General features: G+C 40.8%; 1 protein-coding gene across 3 annotated transcripts in view; it reads left to right on the forward strand.

Moving 5' to 3' along the window:
- Positions 1–27,622, forward strand: part of TRIM2 (tripartite motif containing 2) — a 299,587-nt gene that overhangs the window by 151,037 nt on the left and 120,928 nt on the right. For all 3 annotated transcript variants that reach the window (XM_069242786.1, XM_069242794.1, XM_069242776.1), the window contains exons 2-3: positions 17,996–18,174; positions 25,141–25,378. In XM_069242786.1, the coding sequence (XP_069098887.1) occupies positions 18,041–18,174; positions 25,141–25,378 (372 nt within the window). In that variant the 5' untranslated portion in view covers positions 17,996–18,040. The remainder of the gene's footprint in view (positions 1–17,995; positions 18,175–25,140; positions 25,379–27,622) is intronic.

A 27,622-nucleotide genomic window follows, 5' to 3' on the forward strand; every position in this document is an offset into this window, starting at 1 on the left:
TTTGCAGAAGCTTGTAAGCAAGAATGATGATTCTTTGCTTTCGAAATACAATGTTCAGAAAGCAAGTAAGACAAAAAGTTGTTAAATTACTGTGATATTTTAGGCACTATATCTTTGAAGCATCATTTAGTAAAACGTGTTAATGCATGCTAGTATTTAAAAAAAAAGTCATCATGGAAAGTCAGTGTAACTATTTTCAACAAGATTATGTGAAACATGAAAATAAACAAATAAACTAGCACTTGCAAAGCCAACCGATCTGACATTGGTTGTCAATCTTTTGGTTTTGTCAATATGTGTCTTACTTTAACATGGCTTTTGTAACACTTTATTGTTGTGGGAGCTGCCGGGCCTTCACCATCATAACAAACATTGGTAAAAGCAAAAAAGTTTTTTTGGTCTCAAAAAGCATACATTGCCACAATATTATCTGGCACTGAACAAAACTATTTTTTGTGCCAATATGCTCCTATTGGAAGAGCAGCATGCTAAATGTCTTGTTAACGCCAGACCTAATCAGGATCCCAATGTTTAAAGAAAGTCACAAAATTTCATCCATGGTATATGTCTTTGTATTAGTGGCTTTCACAAATTCACAAGAATTTACAGAAGTAGACTGAGAACTCGTACTCGATAGAAAATATTTGTGAACTATATACTAGCATTAGCAAATATGCATGTGTAGATTTGCTCTTGCGAAAATCTATTGAGTGTTTCCCTCCAACCACTTTTTTCCCAGTCCTGGAAGAACTTATACTTCTGCCCTTGTCAGGAGTGAATTTCCAACATTTCTCAGTATGGGAAAAGAGTAGAGAGGAGCTGGTGAACATCCTTAAAACATTCAAGTTAATAGGTTTGCACTGACTGAAAGGCGTTACAGCCCTGAAACTATTGCTTACTGCTTCCTCCAGCCCCAGTATTTAGATCTGCAGAAAGGTGGCAAAGTAAGGAAATTGTTATAGTAGGGCTTGAAATTGATAGTATTCAGGCCCTACTATAGTATTAGCCCTGGCATAATCAGAAAGGCTATTATCAGAGCTCTTGCATAATGAGATTGCTGCCCTAATTTGTGGCCACACTACATGGTACCATAGGGACAAGTAGACTTTTTTACAGGACAGTTAGATTCAAGAAGCAACCTGTCCTATGGAAAAGTCGATATTTTAATAAATTCCACACCCCTGCTAGCTACACCTGCTTGAAGGAGCAGGGGAGATGCTCCATCCAGCCAACAGGCTGACCAGTTAGAAGGGGTATCCTTGACAAAAAAGAGGATTTCCTTCTCATCAGCATTGCACATTAACTGATGCATCCAGGAGAACACGGAGGACAGACAGAATCTGATTGAGTCTGGAGCAAAGTCTTTGCCATTCTCCTCAGAGAAAAGCAGTTGCGTGTCATCCGTATAAGATATAATTTTGTCTCCAAAGGATTCAACCAGGTAAGCCAGAAGGGTAAGGTAGATGTTAAACAATGTTGGGGCTTCAGGCCGAGCCTTGTGGGAGCCCAACTGTCATGACTATATAGCTTAAAGCAGATGGAGGGGGACAGATCACTTGTACTTGTTTCCTTAAGAAGGTGTCCAGCCACCTCAGAGAGACACCTTGCAGCTCAATTTCCTGAAGGCGGCTTTAAAAGATCGACTAAGGGACCATGTCAAAAGCTGCTGACATTTCCAGTAGGATCAGTACAGCCTTGCCCTCCCTTCCAGAGTGCCTTTGATGTGCTCCAAGATCTCAAGAAGAGCCGTTTTGGGGATTTGATCCGGTCTAAAACCTGATTGGCTGGGATGAAGAAGGTCCTTAACTCCCAAATAGTCTGATACCTCTCTGGTCACATGTTTTTCTAGGAGCATCAACAGAGCTGGAAGCAAAGAGCTCACCCTATAATTGGCCAGTATTTTGGGATCTGCAACAGACATCTTCAGTAGGCAAAGTGTTTTAGTCTACTGCCTTATCTAAAGAGTCATTGAATATTCCGTTAGCCATCATATTATTTGCCACAGCATCCATAGCTAGCAGCTCTGGAGTTTGAATAGCTGCCAGAGTTTCTTTCAAGGAAATAGAGTAGAAGGAGGAGAGAGAACAGCCGAACATGAGTTGTCCCATCTCCTGCTCCCCATTTGATACCACTGATCTACCACTTGATCAAAATCCATTCTAAGCTGTTGTCCAAAGCGTTACTCCCCATGAGGGCTCCTGCCCATTTCACAACAGAATGACCATAAATCCATGTCATTGCACCTGCAGGACAAAGCACATCAGTTAAGCTCTATCTTTCATTCCAGCCACCCAGTGCCCTCATATAACTCCACTTGCAGTCACTCTTTACTTACCTATGTCCATCAGCTTCAATTTGTCTAGGAGACTAAAGTATTGGGCAGGGTGCCTAAGAAGGCAGTATTGCTCAGAAATGTCATGGCTAGAAAAAGAACGGAATACAGAGTGCCAAATGCATGAAAAGTGAGAGAGCAGGGGTGACAAACGTTACAAGCAGTGGACACAATGGCCACCACAACTCAACCAGTACTCTTAAGAATTCACAAGGTCAGAGAATTATGTAACAAGACAAAAAAAGCAGAAGGATGGAGCTGCAGGAGTACTTCCTTTGAAGGCATTCATCCACAATTCAGAAATGCAGAGAAGGGTTAGGACAAAGGTGCTCTTTTGCAGAGAGAGGTAACATTCCAGAAGAAACTGGCATAGAAGGAGGAAAGGAAATATATTTGAGGGGTATGTTATGTTGGAAAAGAAGCAGGAGAAGTTGAAGGATGGACACTCATTAACCATACAAGGCAATAAAAGGCCAATAAAAAGGAGAAAGGTGAATGCCAAATATGTTCTAGCAACAACTGATATGACAGTCAGGTGTAGACATTGTTAAACTTAGCAGCAAGCTGATAGAGTTATGTTTCTGAATATGCCAGAGGACCATGATCAACCTGCAAAGTCGATCTGGTGGAGACGCAACCCTAACGGCCTGAAGAAACAGCTTCTCTGCAGCAAATTTGTTTCATCAGGCCCTCAGCAAGAAGGTATCTGACCCCATGGAGCCCAGTTGGCATACATTCTGCTGCCTTGCCCCACTGGAGAAATCCAGTTTCATTTCAGAGCATAGGTCCCAAGATGGAAATCTTGGTTGGTTGAAGGTGCTGAAAGTATCCAACCGACGCAACAACAGCACTGGAGCAAAACTTGATTTTTTCTGCTTGGAGCTTTAACCACCAAAATCAGTGGCTTCAGTGAGACTTCACTGAATGCCTAACCAACTTTTGTGAGACCTTCCTGGACACAGCCTGCTGCCTTGTCCCTCTGAGACATTCTGATTTTCATTATGCAGAAGGTTCCTCTTATTAAGTTTTTGTTGTTTTGGTGTAATGTTCTTTATGTTTATCAAAATGTACTCTGTTTTTCTAGATACTGGCTTTATTACTGTTTTGGTACTCCCTGTCTGCTCTGAGCCATAGCTTCCAGGGAGTGAAGCTCAGGTTAATTTATGGTGAGGCACAACTGCCACTCTGGTTTCAGATCATGCTGCAGCACAGAGACAGCTGCCTTGCACATCATAGATGATGCCCTCCTGACCAGAGATGAAGATTACGTCTTCCTCCTGATATTGTTCAAATTCCCTGCCGATTTTGACACCATTGACCACCCGACCCTCATCCACTCCCTTATTTCTTGAAGGGGATTCACTGGCAAATACCTTCACTGTTCCCCTACCTATCTAACTACACCACTTTGTTCACATGCACCCCTCCAAGACCCAGAAGATTTTTATCAACTGTAGTTCTCCCAAGTTTCTTCCTATTCCCCAACATTCTTAACCTCTATGAAGTTCCCCTTGGGGCTATACACACCTTTAATAGTATCAAAATTGACCAATATTCCAAAGATACATCCCTGTACTTGAAAGTCTCCTCCACCCCAGACAACCAGTGCCTCAAGCACTGCCTTCACCTCATCCAGACCTGGATGCCCAGCACCTGCCCGAAGAGCAACTGCACCAAGACAGAATTCTTGTCATTTAACAAGAACAACAAACCGCATCTAGTTAGTGACACAAAACCTGATGGCTCGAGACCCCACCTTTCATCCAATGCCTAGTAATTTAAATTCATTGTAGACACACACCTCATCCTCAAGGAACATCTTGCAAAAAAACAAAATTGCCCTAGTACCAGCTTTCTGTGCTTCCAAAAGTTTACCTGTTCCTTCTAGAAGGCATCTTCAGAACTGCTCAAGAACCACTTAGGCCTCACACTCTTGCATCTGGACTGTGGACTGGTCCATGGCCTCCCAGACTCCATGGTGTTGGTCCCTTTTAAGGGCATCCTGTATGCCAGAGCATGTCTCATCCATAACCTGAATAAAAAAATACTACATTACCCCCACCCTGATGAACCTCCACTGACTCGCATTGCTGGCCCGCACCAGCTTCAAATTCAGCTGCATTGTTTACCAAGCCATCACTACCAACACCACTGTCTATCCTAACCACAAGCTTACAATCTCCAGTGGATTTCAGCACACTCACAGCCAGGACACCATCTGACTGGAGACTATTAAGTCAAAAAAATAAAAAAAATCAACAGATCTTATCTATTTAAGAACTGAACATGCGCCATTTTAAACAACACTACATCACACTGCAGTAACAGTCCACTGCTAGTCCCAGGACTCAGCTACTTCTTAAATTATTTGTTGACTCTGTATTGGCCTTTGACCTGCCCAGTGCTCTGCTGACTTTGGCTACGTTCATGATAGCCAACATGCATACATACATACATGTGTGCCGGTTTTTGGACGTCTTGTGGGTTATTGATAATAAAATCGAGTTTATCCATGGATTTCCAGTGTTTTGCTCAATCTTTCCTTGGATAAATCAGATCGCCATTTTACATAATTACTAAGCAGTGTCAGTTGTTTCAAGGGAGACATGCTTCCAGAACCTCTGAGACCCTTGGTGTCCCAGAAAATCGGAAATGCTTGTTGTATTCCAGAACGAACAGCGATTTCTTCAGGCAGTTACAGAAATAAAATATTGAAAACAGGACTTCTCTGTTCATTTTAGCTTTCACCAAAAAATATTATGGTGTTGATTTTATAACTCTACTGGTTACTAAATAAACAACAAATCTGCTTTGAGCTGGATAACACATAGGCCTCACTCTTTCAATACCAGCTTCATGAGCATATGATTATGGTAGAACAATTTCACATTAATCATTCAAGGAAGTATTTTCTTTCACAAGATGTATGCCACATTTTGGAAGAAATGTTTCTATACGCACTAGCAGAGAAGAGCCTCGGGTACAAATATCACAGTTTCCTAAGGTGATTTGAAATGCCAGAGAACTCTTTTGATGATCCTCAGGAAGAAAGGCCTAAAAGGGTAACGTCGGAGGCAGACAGCATCTTCACTATATGCAAGTGTGTGAAGGTAAACACAGCTGTTCCTGACACAGTGTGTAAGCCACAGAGTCCCAAAGCCTCTGCCAAGTCTGTTCAGTCAATTGATACTGCCTCTGGTTGATGACAGTCCAGCAGGACATAGAGTGCACTAAGAAGGAGCAGCCTCAGCCTGGGTGTGAAGACACACAGTGCTAGGCACACTTCCAAAGGAACATCAAGGTAGGGACTACACGTCTCTTTAGATCTTCATAAATTCATGCAAAGAGAAAGGCAGGGGACTAAACACCAACACAGCATAGACTTTCTAACTCTACCTGCAGAGTTTGGGCAACTATGAAGAGAGGTGGGTATGAAAAGTATATTTTGCATACATGGCTGGATTGGTTGTATCGGGTATCGGGTGTTTTCCCAGAAGGGTGGAGGCCGGTATTGCAGCAGTCAGGGTAAGTTTTATTACTGGGGCCACTTTTGCTGGCCCCTACTAACAAAAGCAGAAGTGCTTAACACTTTCACTACCCTGCTTCTGCGAGGGGGGGGAGCTGGTCCAGCAAAGTTGCCAGGGCTTCTTTGGATGGCCAGCTCGACCCTGGTGCCCTATAACGCTCTCTTTGCACTAACCCTTGACCTAGAGTTATGTCTGTCATTGCAACACAATATGTGTCCAATCGCAGTTGGGCAGCAGTTGCCTTTCTCTAATGTGTGTGTTGCACCTGCAGATACCTCAGGCTGCTGAGACCCTATTGTACCAGAACTCAATGAACTGCGGCTGAATGCGTGGGTCTGTCACTGTCGAGAAGCCTGAGATTAAGTTATGGCCTGGTCCTCACATCCAGTGGTGAACAACATGGCCGTGACGCAAGTGCATTGCTCCTGGGAGAAGGAGCGGGTGAGCGGGTGAGACTGGTTCTTGCTGTGGGACCAAACCACTCTCCCTGTCAGGAATAGGATATATATTCTTGGACTGTGACCACTGCCTTTTGAGACTCTTAATAAATATTTTCTAGAATTTACAAATATTGTGGATCTGGCTATTTCCTTTAACTGTTAGCTATACAGTACATGAACTATTGTTGCGGCTCTCTTGCTTCCCCATCACCTCTGGCAGACATATGCTTTAAGCACTTTGAGAGAATCAGTCTGTTGTAGTTAGGTTATTGAAATGCAACGATGTCTTTTGGGAAACCTGAATGAGTTTCTATGTTATTTATCCTTCTTTATCCTCTGGTTTACCACGTCTTGGAAGCCAGCAGACACTTATGGCACTTGAAATAGGTCTGTTCAAGTCTAAGATCAGGTCCAATATCTTTGCCTAAAAGCCCACAAAGTTTCTCTGGATACATCTCCTAAAGTGCCCCCAAGAAATATATCTCAAGCTTTCTGATCACAAGCAGTAGACTCACCCAGAAGCACGAAACAAAAATACATTTCTCTCTGGTGCAGAATTTAAGAAAATAATTTTGCAAAATGTTTTGCCAATGGTATAATTTTAAATACCACACAGATACAGGCTGTATTCCAAAAATAGAGAAAAGTAATTGTACATTGTTTTGCCGCTTGTGTAATAAAGAATTGAGTGAATGTGGCTTCAGTTTTCATATTTGGATAGCGGCACATAGTTTTCTCCGTTCCAGCTGCAAAAATAGTGCAGAATGGACTTGCACTTTTTTCCTCAATGCCAAACGTAATGTAATATCAGCCAAGGTGTAAGGAGCATACCTTTAACCTGAGTTATTGTAAGCTGGGACACAGCAGAGAGTTAAAAGGTCTCTGGATGTTGTGTAATTTTTTTTCTTCTCTGCTTTAGGAACATCTTAATTTTATTTCTCATAGTTGATATTGTTATAGCATGGAGGGAGGTCTAGATCCTGGCATGGACAGCAGCAAGATTTCCTAAATGTACAAAAGATGGGTGACTGTGCCAGGGCTGTGGAAGTCATCGGCATGATGGCACTTCTGTCTCCATGGCAATGTGTGGCCGAACAGGTGCTAGCAATAATGCATGTAGGTATATCACAGGCTGCTTCAAAAGGGGGGCTCCCACAACCATTATGGGAGCCCAGGCCTTGCTACCAGCATATCACAAATGCACAATCCTCAGCTCTCCAGGACCGTGACGACTAGGCAGATTTTCCCTATCCCTGTTTCTGGGCTTGCCACATACATGAGATAGGCCAAGATAAAGAAAAGGACACTTTATGGAAGGGGGAAGAGAGATTCCGAGCAGCTTTCACCAAATAAGTCTCTCTGCCTTCTATCCACTGTCACCTCACCTTAGCCGCCATGTCTTCTATTGTGTCTTATGTTCAGTCATTTGAGTAAACATCTGATGGGCTAGTGGCAGCCGGCTGGTAGAGGCAGTGGGAGATTGTGACAGCATAGGCTGGTGTGATCCCCATCTGCAGATGCTCTACTTTAGGATGCAACAGGTCGGTCCTTAGAGTCTAATTAGATCACTTGCTCTCACGCATCCGCTTTTGTGGTGTACCTGCATTTACCACTTTTATTCATGCACATTTCGCATTCCAGTTTGAGATGGAGACTTGAGAGTTAGCCATTGGCAATCATTAGTTCATAGTGGGAAAGCCTTAGTACAACTCAGGGGTAAGTTGGCTCAGCAGTCAACTATACCAAGTGCATGAAGACAAACCAATACTCAGTCAGATGTAAATAGGAAGGCACCAGCAAACACTGTAACGGCAATCAGGCTCTGAGTAAACCAGAGAGTTCCTCACAAATCTCAGTTTGATGCACATAGTGAAAGTGGTACAGGATTAGGAAACATTTACAAAGGGCCAGACAGAGAACACCTCGACTCCTGAGCCTGTCAGTACTCTTGCTGCTCTTATAGAGAAAGGCTGACAAATTAAGGTACAACAGCTCTCGAGTGAAGAAGCACAATGTTAAAGACCAACAATTCATCAAAAGATAGATAGAAGGGGAATAATTGGCTGTTCAGGATAGCTTTTTACCAACCCACGACTAACACAGTGTAGAAAAACAAAAGGACTAACCACCAAAGGAGGCCTATTGCTCACATTTAATTCTGGTGAAGCAGGAAGTGTCCATATCGAAAGTGAATGAGTTGCTCCTTGAAAAAGTGGGTCCTTAATTCCTTCGTGAAATGCGGAGGGGCAAGCGCAACAGTTGGTGGTGGGATTCTTTTGCAAGTCTTTTATGTCTCGTTGGAAAATGCTGAACCTCAAGTTTTCTATGTTGTGCAAGTTTTGATTAGACTTTGCAATGTCTTGAATTCTTTTATTTTATCAACCACCAAGTGTGTGCCCTATATGTAGGATTGCCAGTTCTTGCTCCTTTATAAGTGATGCAACATGTTTTGTAGAGGATTTGAACTTAAATGGGCAGACTAAAAGAAAAGAGAAGAACACTAAAAAGAGACAATCAACTTGGAAAATAAGTCAGTTGTGAAAAATAATGAGCAATCCCTTATCTGAAAACCCTGCAGCCTTCTAATGCCATCAAAACAAGCCACACCCTTGCTATTACCCACCCCTAAACTCTTAAAATCTCTGGAAAACATTTACAACTCTGCCCTTACCCACTCCTGATCTCTAAAACCCTTTCCAATCCTTACAACCCTGTAATGGTACCGACCCCTGAACCCTACACCCTATTAAAAACCTTTACGATCTTGAACCCTTACCTAGCCAAAAACCTTAAATTCCCTTTTTTGAATGACATTTAGTTATGACATAAAAAAAAAATACTGACTTACATGGTAAAGTCCTATAAAGGTTTGTGTGGTACTTACCACCATGGTAATGTCCTTTTAGGCAAAGGCCATGTGGTAAAACGTTTTCAAGTACATGTACACATGATCAAACAGAACATCAAAGTCAGTGAGACCATGCTGGCTGAGACGAAATCAAGTACTCCCATATATGATGTGACAGGTGCCCCCTAAAGGGTCACCGGAGACACACTTAACTTTCACAACCATCCATCTTTAACATCATCTGGCAAGTTATAGACACGTTGAAGGCCGATGAGGCATGTTAGACTTTCCTGCTTTCAGTTTCTTTTTGTTGTGAATTCTGGTGGGATTTTTTCGTGTTTTTGAATGTTCTCAAAAATGTAAAAAATCTGTGGTTAGCAGTTTTTTCTCCTTGATGCTCTCTGAAAAATCATGGATAGTGTTTTCTGGGTGCCTATAAAGAATTTGGCTTTTATTTCCTTCTTTCATTTGTTCATTCACATAGTCAGTTCTTCCTCCCTTCTTTCCTGTTTCTAATTCCATTGTCTCTACATTTTCATTGAATTTGCTCTTACAAGTAAATTATTTTCTTCACCTTCCTGCATGTCTCATTTCACAGCAAGTAAATTCCTTTTTTGAGCGGTCCATCCCCAGTGCATGTCCAGAATGTTTATACATATAATAATTATGCTTTCACCTAATTAGGATTTGCTTGCAGCAGACAGAAAGATGAATGGAAAGCACTTAGCAAACCTTCCTGCTCCTCTGTTCTTCAAACAAATGAGAAAGTTTGAGTGAATGAAGAGTTTCTACTTACAGCATGAAATATATTTTGTAAAGTGTTCAGTGGTTTGGCTTTGCAAGCCAGTGACACACTGTCAGGTCTTTGTCTCAAGATACTAAGAAAAGACTGGATATTAACTCAATGAACGTGGCGTTAGAGCCCGATTTATTCCTAATCCGGCGCTGGCTCGTCGTAGGTTAGATGTCAGGACATGCAGGATGCATTGCTCTATTTGCCTGTGCTGTACACACTATAATTTACTTTTATTTTATGTTGGCGGGCGATGCCTGTGAACGTTTTTATTTTGAAGGCGAGTGTGAGCACTGGGCGAGGACGGCTACGTTTTGATTTTTTATCGTGGATTTGGACTGAGCTTCTGAGAGTTGCCCAAGGCACTTTTACTTTGTGTTCTGTGCAGCGTTCACTGTTAGAGTGCTTTTTCCGCCTTTGGAAAAAGAGCACATTTCAATATGCTTCAATTAAATACAGTCACAGTGGTTTGCACACGTGGTGTGCTAATTGTCAAGCCTTGTCCCTGCATCATAGATTATAGACTTAATTCTGAACATGAGACAGTAGGAGTGAAACTTTAACTTGGTGATGCTGGAGCTGCAACATGTTCTACTTTGGGATGCGCTCAGAACGGGTCTATGCACCTGTTTTTGCTCTAGCTGTGCTGTTCATGGCTGCCACTCTCTTCAGCTCACACACTCACCGATTTTCAGAGTTAATGTATGAGCTGTAGTGCGATTTCAACAAAACAAACCTTTTGGGCCTGTGCATAGATGTTGAACATGTTAATGATGTGGTCTGTGTCCTTATTTATGGGGGATGCAGCCCTGATAGTTTTTCACACAATCACAATGTAAAACTAAGAAGGGGAGTGTTGAGTGCAGTGCTTTATTGGAAGGCATTCATTCTAGAGGCACAGACACACGCACAACGATATCTGTTGGCCCAGTCTTGATACCGAAGCTTTCAGAAAGCTCCATCTCCCTCTCAGTGAAGGGGGCTGACGTCACGGTGGTGCATGCTGCCCAGGACACAGATCCTGCTCACAGTTCATATGTCACCCTGCAGACCTCTACACAGCAATGTGCAGCGAACAGTGAGCTCAAGCCATATGAGAAGATCTGTTCACCCATTCAAAGGAATACAGCTGTCCAGTGGTCAAAAGGGCATATTCAGGACCAGCTTTAGGGAGGTGCGACTGGTGCGCCTGCACTGGGTGCTGACCTGGAAGGGGAGGGTGCTGACCTCAGGGGAGGGGGCGATGTGTTAAGCAATAATGTACAATTCAAAAGCACCTGAAGCAAAGTTCCTTGTGCATCCAGCTTTCAGGCAAAAATAAAAGTCTCAAGATAACTTTTCAATAATGTTCCTGACTGAGAGTGATTGGATTTTTGTCCACTGGCAGTTTTGACTAGCCATAAATTAGCGCAGAGGTTAATATGCCTGCTGCAAAAAACGAATCTGTATTTTATGTGGCTAGCTGAGTGAATTAGTACAGCTAGCCTTTACCAGAGCTTTAAAACAAATAATATGTATGTGAGGGAGTGGCTATGGAGAGATGAGGGGCACTTTTGCTGGGTGGTAATGCAAGAATCCGAGAAGGAGGCCATGGGATGGGGGCGCCAAAAAAGATTGTTCCCCAGGGCGCCACCAGTGCTAAAACTGGCCCCTGGGCACATTCAAAGGCTTACCATATCCTGAGTGAGGCATAGTGAGGGTTTCCACTAAAGAAAAGTGCTTAGAAGTAAAGACTAGAAACCAGAAACCCCAGGCATGCTTAATCACACTAACAAGCTTGGCACAGGAAATCAAACGAGTCAAGATAGACCTGCACACAAATCACAACCCTGAAGCTTGCGACCCACTCACCTACTACAGTCACAAGGGATGGACAAGCCACTGCATGCAGTTGGTAGGTGATGCCCCATCTCTGATCTGACTCAGAACACACCCTTGGGTCGGGGTGTGAGTTTGCCTTCATGAATGACAGCTATGTGACTAAACAACTGACAATTCATAGATACAGGGACAATCTCTTGTATTCTCTCAACATAGAGATACAAATGATGCAGCCCTTACGCCAACAGGTTAGAACAGATTACAGTTGAAGACATGGTTGATGATACCCTGACACAAAGGAATAGAATCAGTAAACAAGGTACTCAAAGGTGGCTTTCCACGAGTACTGGTGATTTTTTCCTGGTAGTTTCTGCATTTCTGTGCCCACTTTTAGTCCATTGAATTCATAATAGTTTTGCCTCTATTCGGGTTAGAAGATGGCGTAATGCTACACAGATTTTTGTGTGAAATGTTGGGTTCAATTTCTGTTTTCATGAAGTTCTGTTTGAGGGACTGACTTTGAAATGTAATTCCTTATATTTTATTTCGGTTTGTACATGCGTGAACTCTGCACATATGTTGTCTGCTCAGATTTTCCAGTTTTGTTAATACCTGTCTTGCGATTATGGCTCAAATAGGATGGAACAGTGAATGCAATTTATCATACACGTTAAATACCTTTATCCCAGTGTGAGGTATATACAGCACTAGGAAAATTCCTTCTAGTTCTTGATTCCAAGTGGGCCAGAAAAAAGTTAGGTATTTACCAGACCTGGTAAACAATGACATTGCTGGGTGTAGTAAATACCTTCTTGTGTACATTTTCCGCTGCTAAATGATGACTTACATGTGGAATCTGAGTTTTCAGCAATGATATCCTTGTGTATTTGAATTTACCATATTTTTTCTCATGGTAAGTTTAAGGTATTTTGACCTGTGAAAACTGATGGGGGTAAAATTATGGCGGGTGTGTGATGTTTACTGCAAATTTTGGAATTTCAGTCTATGTGCCTACAGGGGTTTGGTGATTTATCATAATTATCGCTCCCTGTTTTATGGTATTTTTTTAACATTTCCGTTTATTTTTATTCGTATTTATCTTTTGACCATATTATGCGCAGTTATCCATATTAATTTGGTGATTTGTGAATAAATGACTTTGTAACTAGTGTATTATCACATTCAGGCCTCATTCGCCCATTCCCTGTGGCAAGTCAGATTTTATCAGGTGGAGGGAGTTTACAAAGAACAGGTGTTCTGTTCACTCAGAAAGTAAAGGAGCAATAAAATGCCTTTAAATCTTCTTTTTATCTTGTCACATTTGCTCTGTATTCAGAGAAATAGGTCAGAAGTAAGTTTACTTCTCTAACTGCAGAGTTCCTGGATCTTGTAAAGTGAACTGTCTGATCTGCTGTACAAAGAGTGTGAAATGAAAGGCTGCAGGGTGTCTGATTTTTCCTAACACACAGCTAATCACTCAACTGTAGAAACATTCAAACTATATTTCAGTAGTTCTGAAAGCCCACTGTTTTTTACTTATGTGGGATGAGAAAAATATCTTAATAGGATGAAAACAAATCAGAACACTTTACTTGCTGATGTGTAAATGTTAAATGTTTTCTGAAACCCAGTTTTCACAGATTCATGTTAAATCACTGTATAATTTCATCAGTAAAGCTGCAAGTTCGTGGGAAAGTTTTTGGCCATATCAGTGGGAAATTTACTGTCTGAAAATGTCAGTGTGCTGCCACATCATACTTTAGTAATCCATTTATTAAAAGTGAGTGTTTAAGTATGAACTGAGAAACACCCCTGTCCTTGCCCTGATGGCAATGCTATTAGTAAACTAAGAGGCAAGTTAGGGATCATCTGTACTCTATGTGTAAGCTACATTCTTATTATATATGGAGCAAACATTTAGCCTGTTTAATCAAACAAAAGTTTTTTGTACAGCAGAAATGCTGAACTCACATATTTAAAGGTGTACTCATATGTGTGAACTAAGAAAAATGCGGCTCTGTAAAATAAAATATTTGCCTAGGATTACACAATTTGAGACCAGTTTAGGGGGCAAGTACATTTCAGCTTGGTTGAGCAGATTATTGAAGTTGCTCGACCTGCAGGTCTAGTAAAGTTTTATGATTTTTCGAGGCTTGACATTTATTCACTAGTTTAACGTGCACTCATACTTTGCTGACTGTCAGGTTTTAGCTTATTGCGCAGACAAATATAATAAAATAAAATATGCCTGTATGAAAATATTAGCGTTATAGCATAAATATATGTTGTTATGTAGTCATCTAAGGAAATCTCATAACGTTTTTAAACTCCCCATGCTGTCAATCTGCATTGCTATTGACATGGCATTCATTAATGGCAGCATGGAGAGTCAATCAACAGAATCCCAAATTTCTGTATTTTTCTGCTTTTAAAAAGAAATACAGATTGGAAACACAATGATTTCTGTCTGTATTTATCTTTAAAAATCAATAAAAATGGAAAACTGGGAAGTAACCATACAGACCTCAGTCAACCAAACCACTAGTCTTGTGTTTTGGAGGGCATTGAAGTATGACTTCCAAGTTTGGTTTTGTAAGGTACATAAGTCCATGTTTTTCCTTTTCACTGTTCATTTACCCAAATACATTTTGTCGAGTTTTACGTTCCAAAATAAGGCACGTAAAAGTTGGGGATTCGTTAATTATCACATTAACTAGTGCACAATTTGGGGCTGTTGATACATAAGTCCGATTGTTGTGCCTGGTTTTCTGACTAAACTGAGAAGAGGATCTGCTTCCTGTATCCAGTATATACCTCAATGTCTATATTTACGGGGTGCAGTAAACACCTCAGTACCCCCCGGCCAACTCACTGGCCTACTCGTAATTGAAAAATCAAAACCTAAGAGTTACACAACTTTATCGCCAGATCGAACTCACTTAACAGCTCACAGCAGGGTTTTATTTATGTTGCCTTCTTTACTTATATTGACTTGTTAATGACAGTCCGGATGTTACATTGCCGGGCTGCTTCTTGTCTAATTCATAGCCCAAATAAACCAATTAAAAGGCGATGGAACATGCTAAGATGCTGTTCATTACATTTACATTTATTTTCATTGGACTATTTACTTTTTTGGTAATTTTATGGCTGTACACAACGCTTTTATGCAAGGGGGGTAAACTATTGTGACTGTATGATTTACATTATCTACCAGCATTTTAATCTAAAGGAATGACCACAGACATTTGTATGTGAGCAAAGCGTCAGTCACATGAGACATTCAAAGCATGCTTGCAAGCCTCCAGGAAAGCTATGCAATCCTGTATGCACACAAAACAACTTGAGGCCTGGCGTGAACCTGCTTTGGAGCCGGCTGTCATAACTTAGTTAAATATGGATGTAAATAAAATAATGGTAAGATACTGGAAATGGTGTCTGCGCTTGTCACAACCTAAATATGGTGGTAGGATGGGTGATTGACCTGCTGATTGTCGGATACAATGCATATTTACTTTGTCACTTTTGTGTCACTCCCCGTATTGGTGCATATGGCTGTAATAGAGAAACTACACTCTGAATAATGGATCTGGGTTCCAATGGTAATACGCATTCCACCCGCAAGAGCTATTTTCACTAGTCAGATGTAGCAGCATAAGTTCATGCTGTAGACACGGGTGCTTGTGCGGTGCATGTAGATTTGCGTCTCTTGAATTACATGTGTCTTAGAAAGCTAAGAGTAGAAGTATGTCTGCTCCTCACGAGTAAGAGACAGAGACAGAGGTTTTATGTGAACATTACTGTGCCCTAGAGCACCGTCACCACTTCCCATTCCTTACACCCTCCCACTGCTTCAATAAAAGCAAGACCTTTTTTATTCACAGCCGTCTGGTTGCTCTTCCAATTAGCAGCCATCAGAGCTTCACAAACCAAAAAACCTACAGTCTCCAACACCCCATAAAAATGTTACGTTGTTATACGCTTTCTCAGGTAGTTTCCAAATGTAAGAGCCCTTCCCACCCTGCTTCAGAATAGTAACAATGAGGGGGGGGATACCATGTAAAGCAGTGGTTCCCAACCTTTTGACTTCTGTGGACCCCCCTCTTTATCATTACTGGAGCCCGGGGAGCCCCACTGAATCTTTATTGGAACCCAGAGACCCCCCACTGAGTCATTACTGAAAGCTGGGGACCTGATCTGTTAAATAATTTAATTTTCTAAGCAGTTGCAAACCCCCTGAGGAGGCTTTGCGGACCCACAGAGGTCCCCGGACCACAGGTTGGGAACCACTGATGTAAAGAACCGTACAGTGTCAATGGACAGAAACAGAAAAAAAGTGTAAAACATAATGCTTCATGGGAACAACCACCAGAAGCCTGTAGGGTAGTGCTACCAACTAGCATCTTTTTATCATCATTGGCACTTTTTTAACTCGACCCGAGACCCTACCCGGCCTGCATGTGCCTATAAATGAATGTAGTTTAATTGCTCAGGTTAAATTTCTATACCTCTATACTCCTGCTGTATATAATGAGCTCCACACAAAAAGAGAGTTTAACCCTCACTTTCTAAACCATACTCTAAAAATTAGCCCACAGGGTCCAAAATACATTATTTAAAGTGTAACCCCTAGGCTCAAGAGCGGCATGTTGCATTGCCAGGGAGAAACTTTTTGGCAAATTCTTCAGGGCTAGAAGACCCATCTGTCACCCTACTGTGCTCCACTCCTATAAAGGAACACAAGGCGGACACATAAAAGTTAGACACACTCAGACATGTACAGTACATGTGCAACTTATAAGTGAGAAAATCACACATGGTCATATTTACCATTGCACCACGAGGTGGAGGCATATCATTGAACAATGGGTTTACTCACTAGAACAAACTGCATTGGTTTAACCACCTGAGATCAATGACGTGAAACAATTATACACACTTCTTATATCTGGCATGGTTATCCATTAGAGCTTATTCTCTGGTACAGTGTTTTTTTCTGTTGTGGGTGACAGTATTTTGTGGCACATTTGGGAGATATTTGCAACACCATTTTTTATCAAGACTATAACTCTATCATGGTAAAGTTCTGATCACAATGATGACAAATATCACAAGTGCACACACAGACACACAAAACGTTGTCATTTATAATATGAGAAATAGTTTCTTAATTTCACAATTGGACAAATATCATTATCACCCCAAGAGTATAGTAAAAGTTATAACAGTTGACTTTGTGCATGCACCTCCTGATTAATTGTGCCCAAGGCACAGACTGAAAGGGGCATAATTCCAAACTTTGATGTTTCTTCTATGAACCTAGTAGTGTTGGGAGGCCAGAGTCGTCGAGGTGAACACTGTGTAGTCCTCAGCACTCTGCTTTCCCTTTTGTGGAAGATGGTGTTTATAAAACAAACGGAGCAGTGTGAAGAATGCCCACAATGGCATGTAGGTGTGTTAGGACAATACATGGGGAGGCTGGTGTGTCATCCTGCCTCTGTTATTCAAGCTGGCCCAGTGCTCTACTTGTGTACACTGGTAAGCACGTGACACCAGTTAAAATAACTAGGAATCACAACTTGTGAAGTTACTCCAGACCAGGAAACCAACTTTGCTTCAGCTAATGTGCTTGGATAACATTTGGCCATGTGGAATTTCAACCTGCAGATCCCATTACACTTAGCTTCTACATAGTTTGACATGTTATATCGGATCACTATGCTTGCTGATTACAAACACACCAAGAGATGGAGAGAGACATTAGTTTGCTGTATAACACAGAGTCCATCTTTATAGAGGTATACAGAGACTTGAAGGAGAAATAAGTACATCTTCTGAACATCCTGTCTCTCATTCTCTCTTTTGTACCCTTACACACTTGGTGCCTGATTACGACCTTCGCAGATGGGATACTCCATCACAAACATGACGGATATCCTATCCGCCATATTACAAGTTCCATTATATCCTATGGAACTTGTAAAACAGCGGGCGGGATATCCGTCTTGTTTGTGACGGAATATCCCATCTGCCAAGGTTGTGATCAGGACGTTGGTCTTTTTCTGTAGGGTAGACCTAAAATACCTATGTATGATGTGGCAGTTTTATTCTTTTAGTTCATAGGAATCACTATTGGAAGTTACAGTAGAACCGTGAAATGAAAATTGCCTCATATCTGCTTTGTAGTTATTACAATTCTTAACCTATGTCTTCTTTTATATTTTTCTTTGTTAGTGTGTACGGTGAAAGGGATCGTGACCCTCATGTCAGTGGTCTAGGATGGCCAGTGAAGGTACCAACATCCCAAGTCCTGTGGTGCGTCAGATTGACAAACAGTTTCTGATCTGCAGTATATGCCTGGACCGCTACAACAATCCCAAAGTTCTACCCTGTCTGCATACTTTCTGTGAAAGGTAAGCTTGAGTTGTTTAATAGTGGAGTGTGTTATTTCCTTACTGCCACCTTGAAGTATGTTAGGGGGTGGAGATACTATTCTATAGGTATTGGTGAAGTTTTGAAACACACAATAGACATTGAAGAACATGTGTGACTTCTTGATCTACTTGTGACAGCAATGACAGAAGGTTAACAGAGAGTGAACTTAAGAAAGAGACCTGACTATAAAGAAATTGGAGGCAGTCGAAGCTTTTTGCCAAGCGCCAAAGTAAGATTGCTTGTAGATTGGGTATTGGTGACTCTCATGCAGTCCTCGTGTTAGATAGGATGCTTTTCATTGGATAAGAAGTATTAGAGTAGTCGGTTAATTATGTAGCACTTTCAGCAAAGTGCCTTCCAGAGAAACACTTGTGTATGCAATTATTGCAACCCAACCAGAATAGGTACATATTTGATCAAGCTCAAAGGGATGAAGAGCTGTTTTCGCCTTATGTGTTTGAGGCTGCAACATGATGATCCAACCTAAGCAGCAAGAGCATAACTTACTAACATATGGTGCTGAAGTAATGACAAGGCAGCCTGTCCGTAGCTGATGAGATGTTGGGTTTTGGCAAATCTGTGGCAAGCTGCAGAATTACCGCATGGAGGCCTAAGCCTTGAATTGGACAGAGTGCGGACATGAATCAGGGATTGGGACAAAAAAATCTTTCAGTAGAGGCTATATCTGAAGGTTTCTTTAAGAGTACAGACTCTGTGATGCATTGGTTATATCTGGCCAGTGATGTAATGTAACTTGAGGTGTTTGTTAGACTCATATTTTGTTGCAATGAATGCTTACTGAGCACAAGAAGGTCACAGTGTGTTGGCCACTACTGTGATTGTTACTGGCTGGTAACACAAATATTGCTATTCTTTTTGTGTGTCCAAGTTGGGATATTTTTCTTGGATAGATGAGGTCCAAAACACTAAAGGTTATTAGCCTAATGTGCATTGATTTCTTGGGCGTACAGAAGTGAGCCCCGAACTCTGTAGAAAGTAATGATTTGTTAGCTGTGCATTAGCAGTGTCTGTCAACAAACAGGAAAACCATATCAGTGGCTGCAAGGCCATCATTCTCTGAAAATGTTGCCAATTCCATTGAAGATTTATGTTTATGTCTTCTAGTGGTGCCAAGAGTGAACTAAGCACCACTCAGATTTTGCATTTGCCAGAACTCCAAATAGTGATCCAGATTTTGTCTGTTGAAAACAGTTCCAGAGAAAGTGAATGGAAGTTACTGTGTTAGTAGAGGGGGGAAAGAGAAAGCCTTAATTGGCTATGCCTGGGCAACCCCAAAAACCTATATCCAGCATACCAGCTACCATGGGTCCGACAATGCAACTAGAAGCACTCTTAGCCCATCCTGTAGGTAGCTTTTGCAGGTCATGGCATAACCCCACTAGAGGAGTATTGGGCTGGGCAAGAGACAACACCCACAATCTAATGCAAACAATAGATACAAACCTTAAGGGACATATAAATAATAACAAATGTTGCCGCTAAAACACTAGGAGAACCAATGGAAAAAATCGTCCTCACTGTTTTATCAGCTTAGTCTGGTCATGATTATAGCAGATGCTTATTATAGTTCTCATTAAGAGTCTAGCTTGCTGGTCTTGAGCGAACATGTTCATTACAAGGGTGGAGGTTTGTTCATCTGAATAAAGTTACCCTCACACTCTGAACAATTTGTGGAGCTGAGTTCACTAAAGCAAGAAGTGATCATAAGCGATGTCAAAAGGAAAGATCACTTCATTGAGAACCATCAGTGAAACAGTCCTTGCTGATAAAAGTTCCAGGCAGGGTTCTCAATTTTTTTCTAGAGTGACATCTTCTAATAAAAGTGAGTGACCAAGAAGTACTATCATATATTAACACTTTTGCAGTCAAGACCAAATACAATCATGATCGCTATATGCAGGATTACCATTAGTGACCACCCCACCACTTCAGAAGGGTTGTAAACAGGAACTTGGACATTTCACTGACATTTGGTAATAGGCAAGAGACAAGCACTCCTCTCAGAAAGGAATCTGTGGTACTGCTGGGACTCAAGTGATCTGACATAGCAAAGAAATGTGAGTTTATTATATGTGTAACAACAATGTGCTCTTCCTACCACAGCTGAAATCTTGAAAGTTAGTTGCATATGTCAAAACAAGAACATCATATATCTGTTCCATCCAGAGCTGAGCCATGCAAAATACCCTTTATTGTTAGCCGCTGAAGCTTGTACATGTGTTATTGGTTGATGATCAGGTGAATTACTGCATGCAGTTTAGCTTTTATTGTCATTAGGTTGGTGTTTGGAAGACAAGTAAGTAGTGCGTTGTCCAATCTACATGTGAGAAAATAAAAGAGCTTGAGCTTGCAGAGTAAGTTGAACTGGAATTGCACAGATTAATCTTTTTCTTCACATGATTCTTGAAGGATTGGCAAGAGTTAAAGTAAAAGTCTAAGGTTATGGTGCAGGTTAAGCATCAAAGGGTGAAGTATACAAGGTTCATGTTATTGAGTCATGCCATAACTTGAGCTTGGAGTGTGTTATTGTTGGCTTGGTTGAATTTGAGGTAAACAGTAGATATCCAGGTTTGAATGTTGTCATGACGTGATTTAGGGTCATATGTCTCTGACTGATGATAATCCGAGGTACATTTGTGAGCCATAGGCATACTGGCAAAGGTCATTGATGTATGCTCTAAGTAATGTTTTCAGTGACTTCATGTAGATAGTAAATATTACAGGGATGTGGCACATGATGAAGAAAGTAAGGAGTCTGGGTTAATTCAGAGAAATTATTTCCTAGCAGAGAGTCATAACGTGAGCTACTGCAATATGGTTTCTGTGATACTCATGTGAGAGTATTTTTTCTCTAAAAGTGGCATACGTTTGCTGGTGTTGAAGGCTGCTGAAAGGTAAATGTATATCAAGAAGCAGGGGGGTTCAACATCCCCACTAATCCTCAGATAGTATTGTCTGCCACCTACATGGTGCAATGTAGGTGGAACACCTCCAGATAGGATTGGAGTTGTTCTTCTATGTGAAGATCTTCTTGAAACTGTCTAGTGAGCATTTTCTGTAGGATGGGGAAGTGAGTGATGGGGCCTTAGTTTGGCATGGATACTGGCATGTGGTGGCGTCTTTGGAGAAGGGCTATGACGTCATCTTTGTTTAAGGAAACAGAGAAGGTACCTGTCAAGAGCGAGGAGTTGAAAATGTCTAGGAGGTTGGTGGTTGCCGCAAGTGATTTGATGTTTAATGAGGAAAGAATGTTGTTATCTTAGGTGATTGTCTTTAGTGAATTTATGATACTGGCCAGTGATGGAATAATAGAGGGTGGGAGAAATGCTTAAGTGAAAAAAGATGAGTGGTGTGTATTGTTCTAAGCCTGAGTCTTTGTCAGGTTAATGTTATACCTGACTGTGTTCATTTGTCTTAAGAAGATTTATTCATTATTGTTGGTGGATTTCTTTACTGAGTATGTTATGATCACTGGGAAGGATATTAGTGTAGTATTTGAAGGGGATCAAAGAACAGAATGCCTATTGAATATTAATTAGACACATCACTATTTCAGCTCTTTTCCAATTGGTTAAGAATGGCTCAATCACTGCGACAACATTTCCAAAGGATAAGCTTTTTTAGAACAGCCTGTGTTCCTTAAAAGAATAGGAGATGTTACTTGTTTAAGAGAACATGAAGGGGAGCATGCAGTATTCCAGTGAACCACTGACTCTTCTGTTGAGGCCAAACAACTGTAATTAACTTATACAGTATATTCACAAATATACACATCTCAATTATTGTGGTTATTAGTAGCAGGCATAACTATATATGCACGTGTATTTACATACATACATACATATGTCACCATTGTGCAGAAGATGGTAGTGTGTTGTACACGAGATGGTAGCACGTTTGTGACAGGTAAGTGGCTCTTTGAAAAAACAGATTACGAGTTATGTGAATATAATTTTCTCACATCGGATGGAATTAGACAATATTGTACGGATGCCCTGAGGAAGTCATGGTGACACAATCCCAAAGACGAAACACGTGTTGGCTGTTGGAATTGAACTGCATATCTGAAGACTGATGGAATGAATTAAAGATACTTATTGAAGTACCGGATTTCCGGAGTGATTTTTGGCTGTTATTGCTTCATGGACATCTAATTTGGAACAACAGTGATTTGAAATGGACTCTACAGAAAGTGTGGACTAATTTGATTATATGCTTGTATTAAGACGTGTGCCTTTAATAATTTTACATTTGTGTATCAGACCATGTCAAAATTGCTGCGCCTATGTAAATACACGTGCATATATAGTTACGCCTGCTACTAATAACCACAATAATTGAGATGTGTATATTTGTGAATATATAAGTTAATTACAGTTGTTTGAAATTATAAAAGCATAGCACCTAATAAATGTGAACAGCAGACCATGTAAATGTTGCCGCTTCAATGTACATATTGGTATTTTTATAGTGGGGTTTAATCATCGAGTAAACCAAACTTTATCTAGCAATCACATTTGTGTGTGTGGAGAATATAGTGTGGAGAATATATATACATATTTATTTATATTTTTTTATTTTTTTTCACTGAAAAAAACAAAGGTTACAGGGACGTTATAGTTAAGGAACAGAATTAAAAATAACATAGAAATTCACTTAAAAAACCAAAGGTTACAGGGACATTATAGTTAGGCTCACATTTTAAACATATAAAACCATAGAAATTCAGCTTTTATAGTTAGAGTTATCTCAAGTAACTATAACTCATGCCCTAAGGTAACTATAACTCTTGCTCCCACCATGCACAGTTTTCTCCTCAAAAATTTTAGTGCAAATATTACATTGATATTATCAATGATGTTATCAGAGATGTCATGAGTGTTGCAGTATGTGGGATAATTAACAGTGCATGGCAAAGGCTCGAGTTATAATTACCTTAGGGCATGTCCCTGAGGCACTCATACATTGTATGGATTGCCCCGGGGAGGTGGCGGTCCCGGGGTCGCGAAGGTCCCCCCTACATTATTTTATTTGTGCCCGGGGAGGTGGTAGTCCACGAGGCTGAGGGGGGAGACACGGGCACCCCCACATACATAATATACAGTGCCCCAGGAAGGTGGCGGTACCAGGGGCTTTGATAAGCCCTAGAAGGGGAGCCTCATGCACCCCGCACTTATTTTTCCATAATGCCCCCGGGACCTGGCCCACCGGGGGCTAAAAAATAGAAGCAAGCACAAGAGACCATGCCTGCTTTTTACCCAAAAAATCACAGCAAAAATTGTGCACAATTTTTGCAACAAATTGTTTACAAAAAATCCTATTTAGCCTTGGCGGGAGGTGTCCTTGTGAAGCCACACCTCAAAATGACTGCCGACACTTCCTGGTTGAAGAAGTGGCAGCAAATCAGATCTCTGCATGAGATCATCAGTGTTTGCGAATTAGTAGCGAACCTAGATATACAGATATGGTTTTCCTTTAATTTCTCCTGAACTACTGAATAGATTTGCACCAAATGACTAAAAGCACTCGTTCTGGACCAAGAGCTACTTTCCTGTCAAATTTGGTGTACTTCTGTCCAGCGGTTCTGGCTGTAGTCGTGTTCAAAATCCCTATGGGAATTAAAATGGGAAATGCACTTTTTTGACACCCCCTTTTTCCTGGCCCCCGCTTGACGGATCACCCCGAAACTTTCCATGCACAACAAGATTCTAGAGAGGACTTTTTTGGTACAATTTCATGAAGATTTGTCAAACGGTTTCAGTTTGCCTTTCATCCCAGCCGCTATCTTTTCTAGACATTCATGCAGGTAGCCAATAACTCTCACACTCGTGGCAGCCGTGGCACTTTGAATTGGTTTGCGTCTGTCAACTGTTTTACTTTTCATTTTCAATTTATGAGGTAAGAATAGTCCATTTAGGAACTTACGACGCTAATTGCTCTATCTCGAGCAAATGCGAGACCCATTACATTGCAAATGCTTGTTAAATCATGCCACCCAACAAACACACACAACCATTACTTACAATGCAATTAACTACTTGCCCTTTACAAATCCACGCCTATCATTCTGTCCCTACCCCAAACCCCACTAAACACACAAGAAATCAAGAGCGCAATCCTAAAACAACTAACACAAGAGAAATCCAAAACAAAAATTGTACCTACTAATTACTAATCATGGGTTCTGGAGCAGTGTACTTCTTGCCACGAAAGGTGCTTCAATGCCTTGTCAGGGGTAGTACATATATAAATACATTTATAATGTACTTGCTACAAACTCTGGTAGCTCTGATAATTTGCCCCTTTTTCTAAGTGCTACAAAACCCACTGCGGTGTAGAAGTGCCTTAAAAAAGTTAACATAATTTAACATCCCCTACCTATATGCCGTTAATTGAAGTTGAACTAATAATTTAAGTTCAAGTAGATCAATATATTTGTAGCATTGATCTTTCATATAGAGAGTGAATTATTTTCAGGAAAAGGTTAAAGCGCTCAAGTGGACTGTAATTTTAATACAACTCAATCTCAGCCATTAGTTAGCATAATTTGTGGTAATTTGATAGCTTTGTTAATAAGAACAGTAACACAGTGACCTCCAGAAAACATTTCCTAGAAGAAGCCATTTTTCCTTTGTAAAAGACGGCATGTGCCTGACAGAAATCATGAATTCATCTATACAGTGCATTAAAAATGGTTTCGTTGCCTCAGCTACAAATCAGTTAATTTATAAAACTGCACGTGTTCAAATTCGATTTATTTGCAAAGCGGGATTTTTTCAGGAAAATAACAGTGTTTGAGTTATAGCAAAATATATCTTTAGGTTTTTTAAATAGTGCATTACAGAGCTCGTAATAGATTAACACATTTAGAATAGGCTATTGTGCTTCCTATCTGATGGCTTATTTACATTTCCATCCAACAGGTGCTTGCAAAACTACATTCCAGCTCACAGCTTAACTCTCTCGTGCCCCGTGTGCCGCCGGACCTCCATCCTGCCAGAGAGAGGGGTTTCTGCGCTGCAGAGCAACTTCTTTATCACCAACCTGATGGATGTGCTGCAGCGCAGTCCAGACAACAGCTCCGAGGAGTCGTCCATCTTGGAGACGGTGACAGCGGTTGCTGCAGGGAAGCCCCTCTCCTGCCCTAACCACGATGGGAAAGTAAGATGAATCCGCTGCTATCGCGTTAAGATGCATGCCTTTCTTGATTCCCTTAAAAATAAGCCATGGTGAGGATTTCAGCAGTGAAACATACAGCAGGAGACAGATATTGAACCAAAAGCAACTGCATTACACTAGTGACTCTCTAGATCAAAAATGAATTCCACAGATGCGCATGAAAGTTCTTCACAAGAGGCTGTTTGGTGACGTTTTTGTTTACGTATTCCCTAGTTGCTTTTCTTTTTTAGCTGTTATCTTTACACAAAAAGGTTGGGCCAAACTGTGTAGCTATCCGTACCCTGCTTCAGCTCACATTATATAAAAAATAGTAAGTCATGATTGGTGGCACTTAAAGCTTTGCCTATAAGTCATGATGAACTTTTTCCCACAACCAAAGTGTGTATGCCGGCAGAGACACCCTTTGTGGGCCTGATTCACAAACATTCTTTGAGCACCTAAGTGACTCTCAGGTGTGCGAACAGCAGAGTAAATATGCATACAGTTCACTTTGATATTCTCAAAACTTGAACTTGAACACTTTTAGCCATTCCTGAGTGAGTAACTAATTTGTGGCGATTCCAAAAACGGTTGCAGATAGTTTCCCTCCTTGAAAACACTCTAAAATTCATTCCATTGTAAGACTGGAGTAAATACATTTTTAGGGTTGGAAAATGGAGGAATATTGATAAAATTGGTGTAGTGAATAATTTTCTCTTGGGGTAACAAAGGAACAAGTTAACAGGTCCCAATCCATGTATGCAATACATTTTACCTTCAGGAATGTACACCTACAGCAATTCTAAAGCTCTAAATGATATCAAACTAGTACGGGGAATTTGCAATAATCAGGGCAACTCTTAGAATTCTTTGTGAATTCCAAGACTGTAGGAAATTATTTCTACATAAAGGTGTAACCCAACTGAAGAAAATGTTTGAATTTGTTTTCAAATTCGGCCTAACAAGACTAAACACTATGGGCCTTATTTAAAATTGTGTTTTAAATGCTCAAAGTAGAACTCAAAGTGGGATATTCTACACCATTCATTTCTTGTTATAGAGCAACATCTAATGGTGGATTCTCCAGTAGATTTCGATGTTAATTCAGAAATTGAGGATTTTCCATTACCACTCTCCTTTGTGTAAGGACCCAGACCTGAACTACTTAAGATACATAGTTGGACAGGGTGAAAAATCTTTGCGTGTGGGCAGTATAATGTTCCATTTTCAGCTTGATACACTGATGTCTAAAGCTGTGCTGGCAACTGCAATTGATCAGTTCGCTAGAGCAGATAATGATTATTAGTACATTTCCAAAGTGCGGCTGCCACCCTGGAACGGGGTGCTCTGCTGAGCATCTCTCACACTAACACATTTTCAGAAAGTTTTCATACCTTATGACATCAGTGCAAACTTTAGCATTTCAAGATTAGGTATGCCAGGGCATTTACTGCTGTTATTTGCCCCAGTAAAAGACCATCGTATGTTGGGAAATTAGGTCTGGCATTCCAGATCAAGGAAGCTACCAAAATAATCCTTGGTGGTTGATTTTCTTTTACTTTTTGAGAAGCTGGACCTGAGCTATATCTCAAAGGACAGACTATAATGAATGTTTACGCACATTTACAGTGGCACTCCCACTGTGATCAACCACTGCTGGCTCAAAGTGACGGACAGCATCATTAAAAAGCATTGGAAAAGCCAATATTATTGGCTTCGAAAGCCTTTGGATTTTCTTTCACAAACATATGCATTAGTCATTAAAAGTATGCATTAGTCATTAAAAGTATAAAACAAATAAAATAGTCATATAATGTTTTGAAGTGTATATATTTGCGAAATAAATAACATTGGAAATTGATATTTGCCAATTAGCCCTGGTACTGAAGTGGGCTACTTTTTAGGCAAATGCTCGTATGTGCAAATGGAGTTTTTAGGATGATGTGCCCATGTGAACAAGGGAAGTGCTGTCACTCACAATGAAGATAGGCAGTGGCTAAAAGTGGGCCGACCCTTTTCCCCTTTGCTATATGCTGTGGTGGGCAATAGAAAAATGTGACTCTTGAATAGATAAGTGGATGACGAAGGCTGAGAATAAGTTGCTGTATATATACATTTCTGTAAGTATTTTTATAATGTATTATTGGAACACAAAGCAGACGATACAGCTTAGGCTGTGTTTCTGGTTAAAGGACACTGATAAATCAAGTACATTTGCATCTCAAACACATTTGACGTGGTTTGATC

This window comes from Pleurodeles waltl, chromosome 1_2, assembly GCF_031143425.1.
Source record: "Pleurodeles waltl isolate 20211129_DDA chromosome 1_2, aPleWal1.hap1.20221129, whole genome shotgun sequence".
In the NCBI taxonomy this organism is placed as follows: Eukaryota; Metazoa; Chordata; class Amphibia; order Caudata; family Salamandridae; genus Pleurodeles; species Pleurodeles waltl.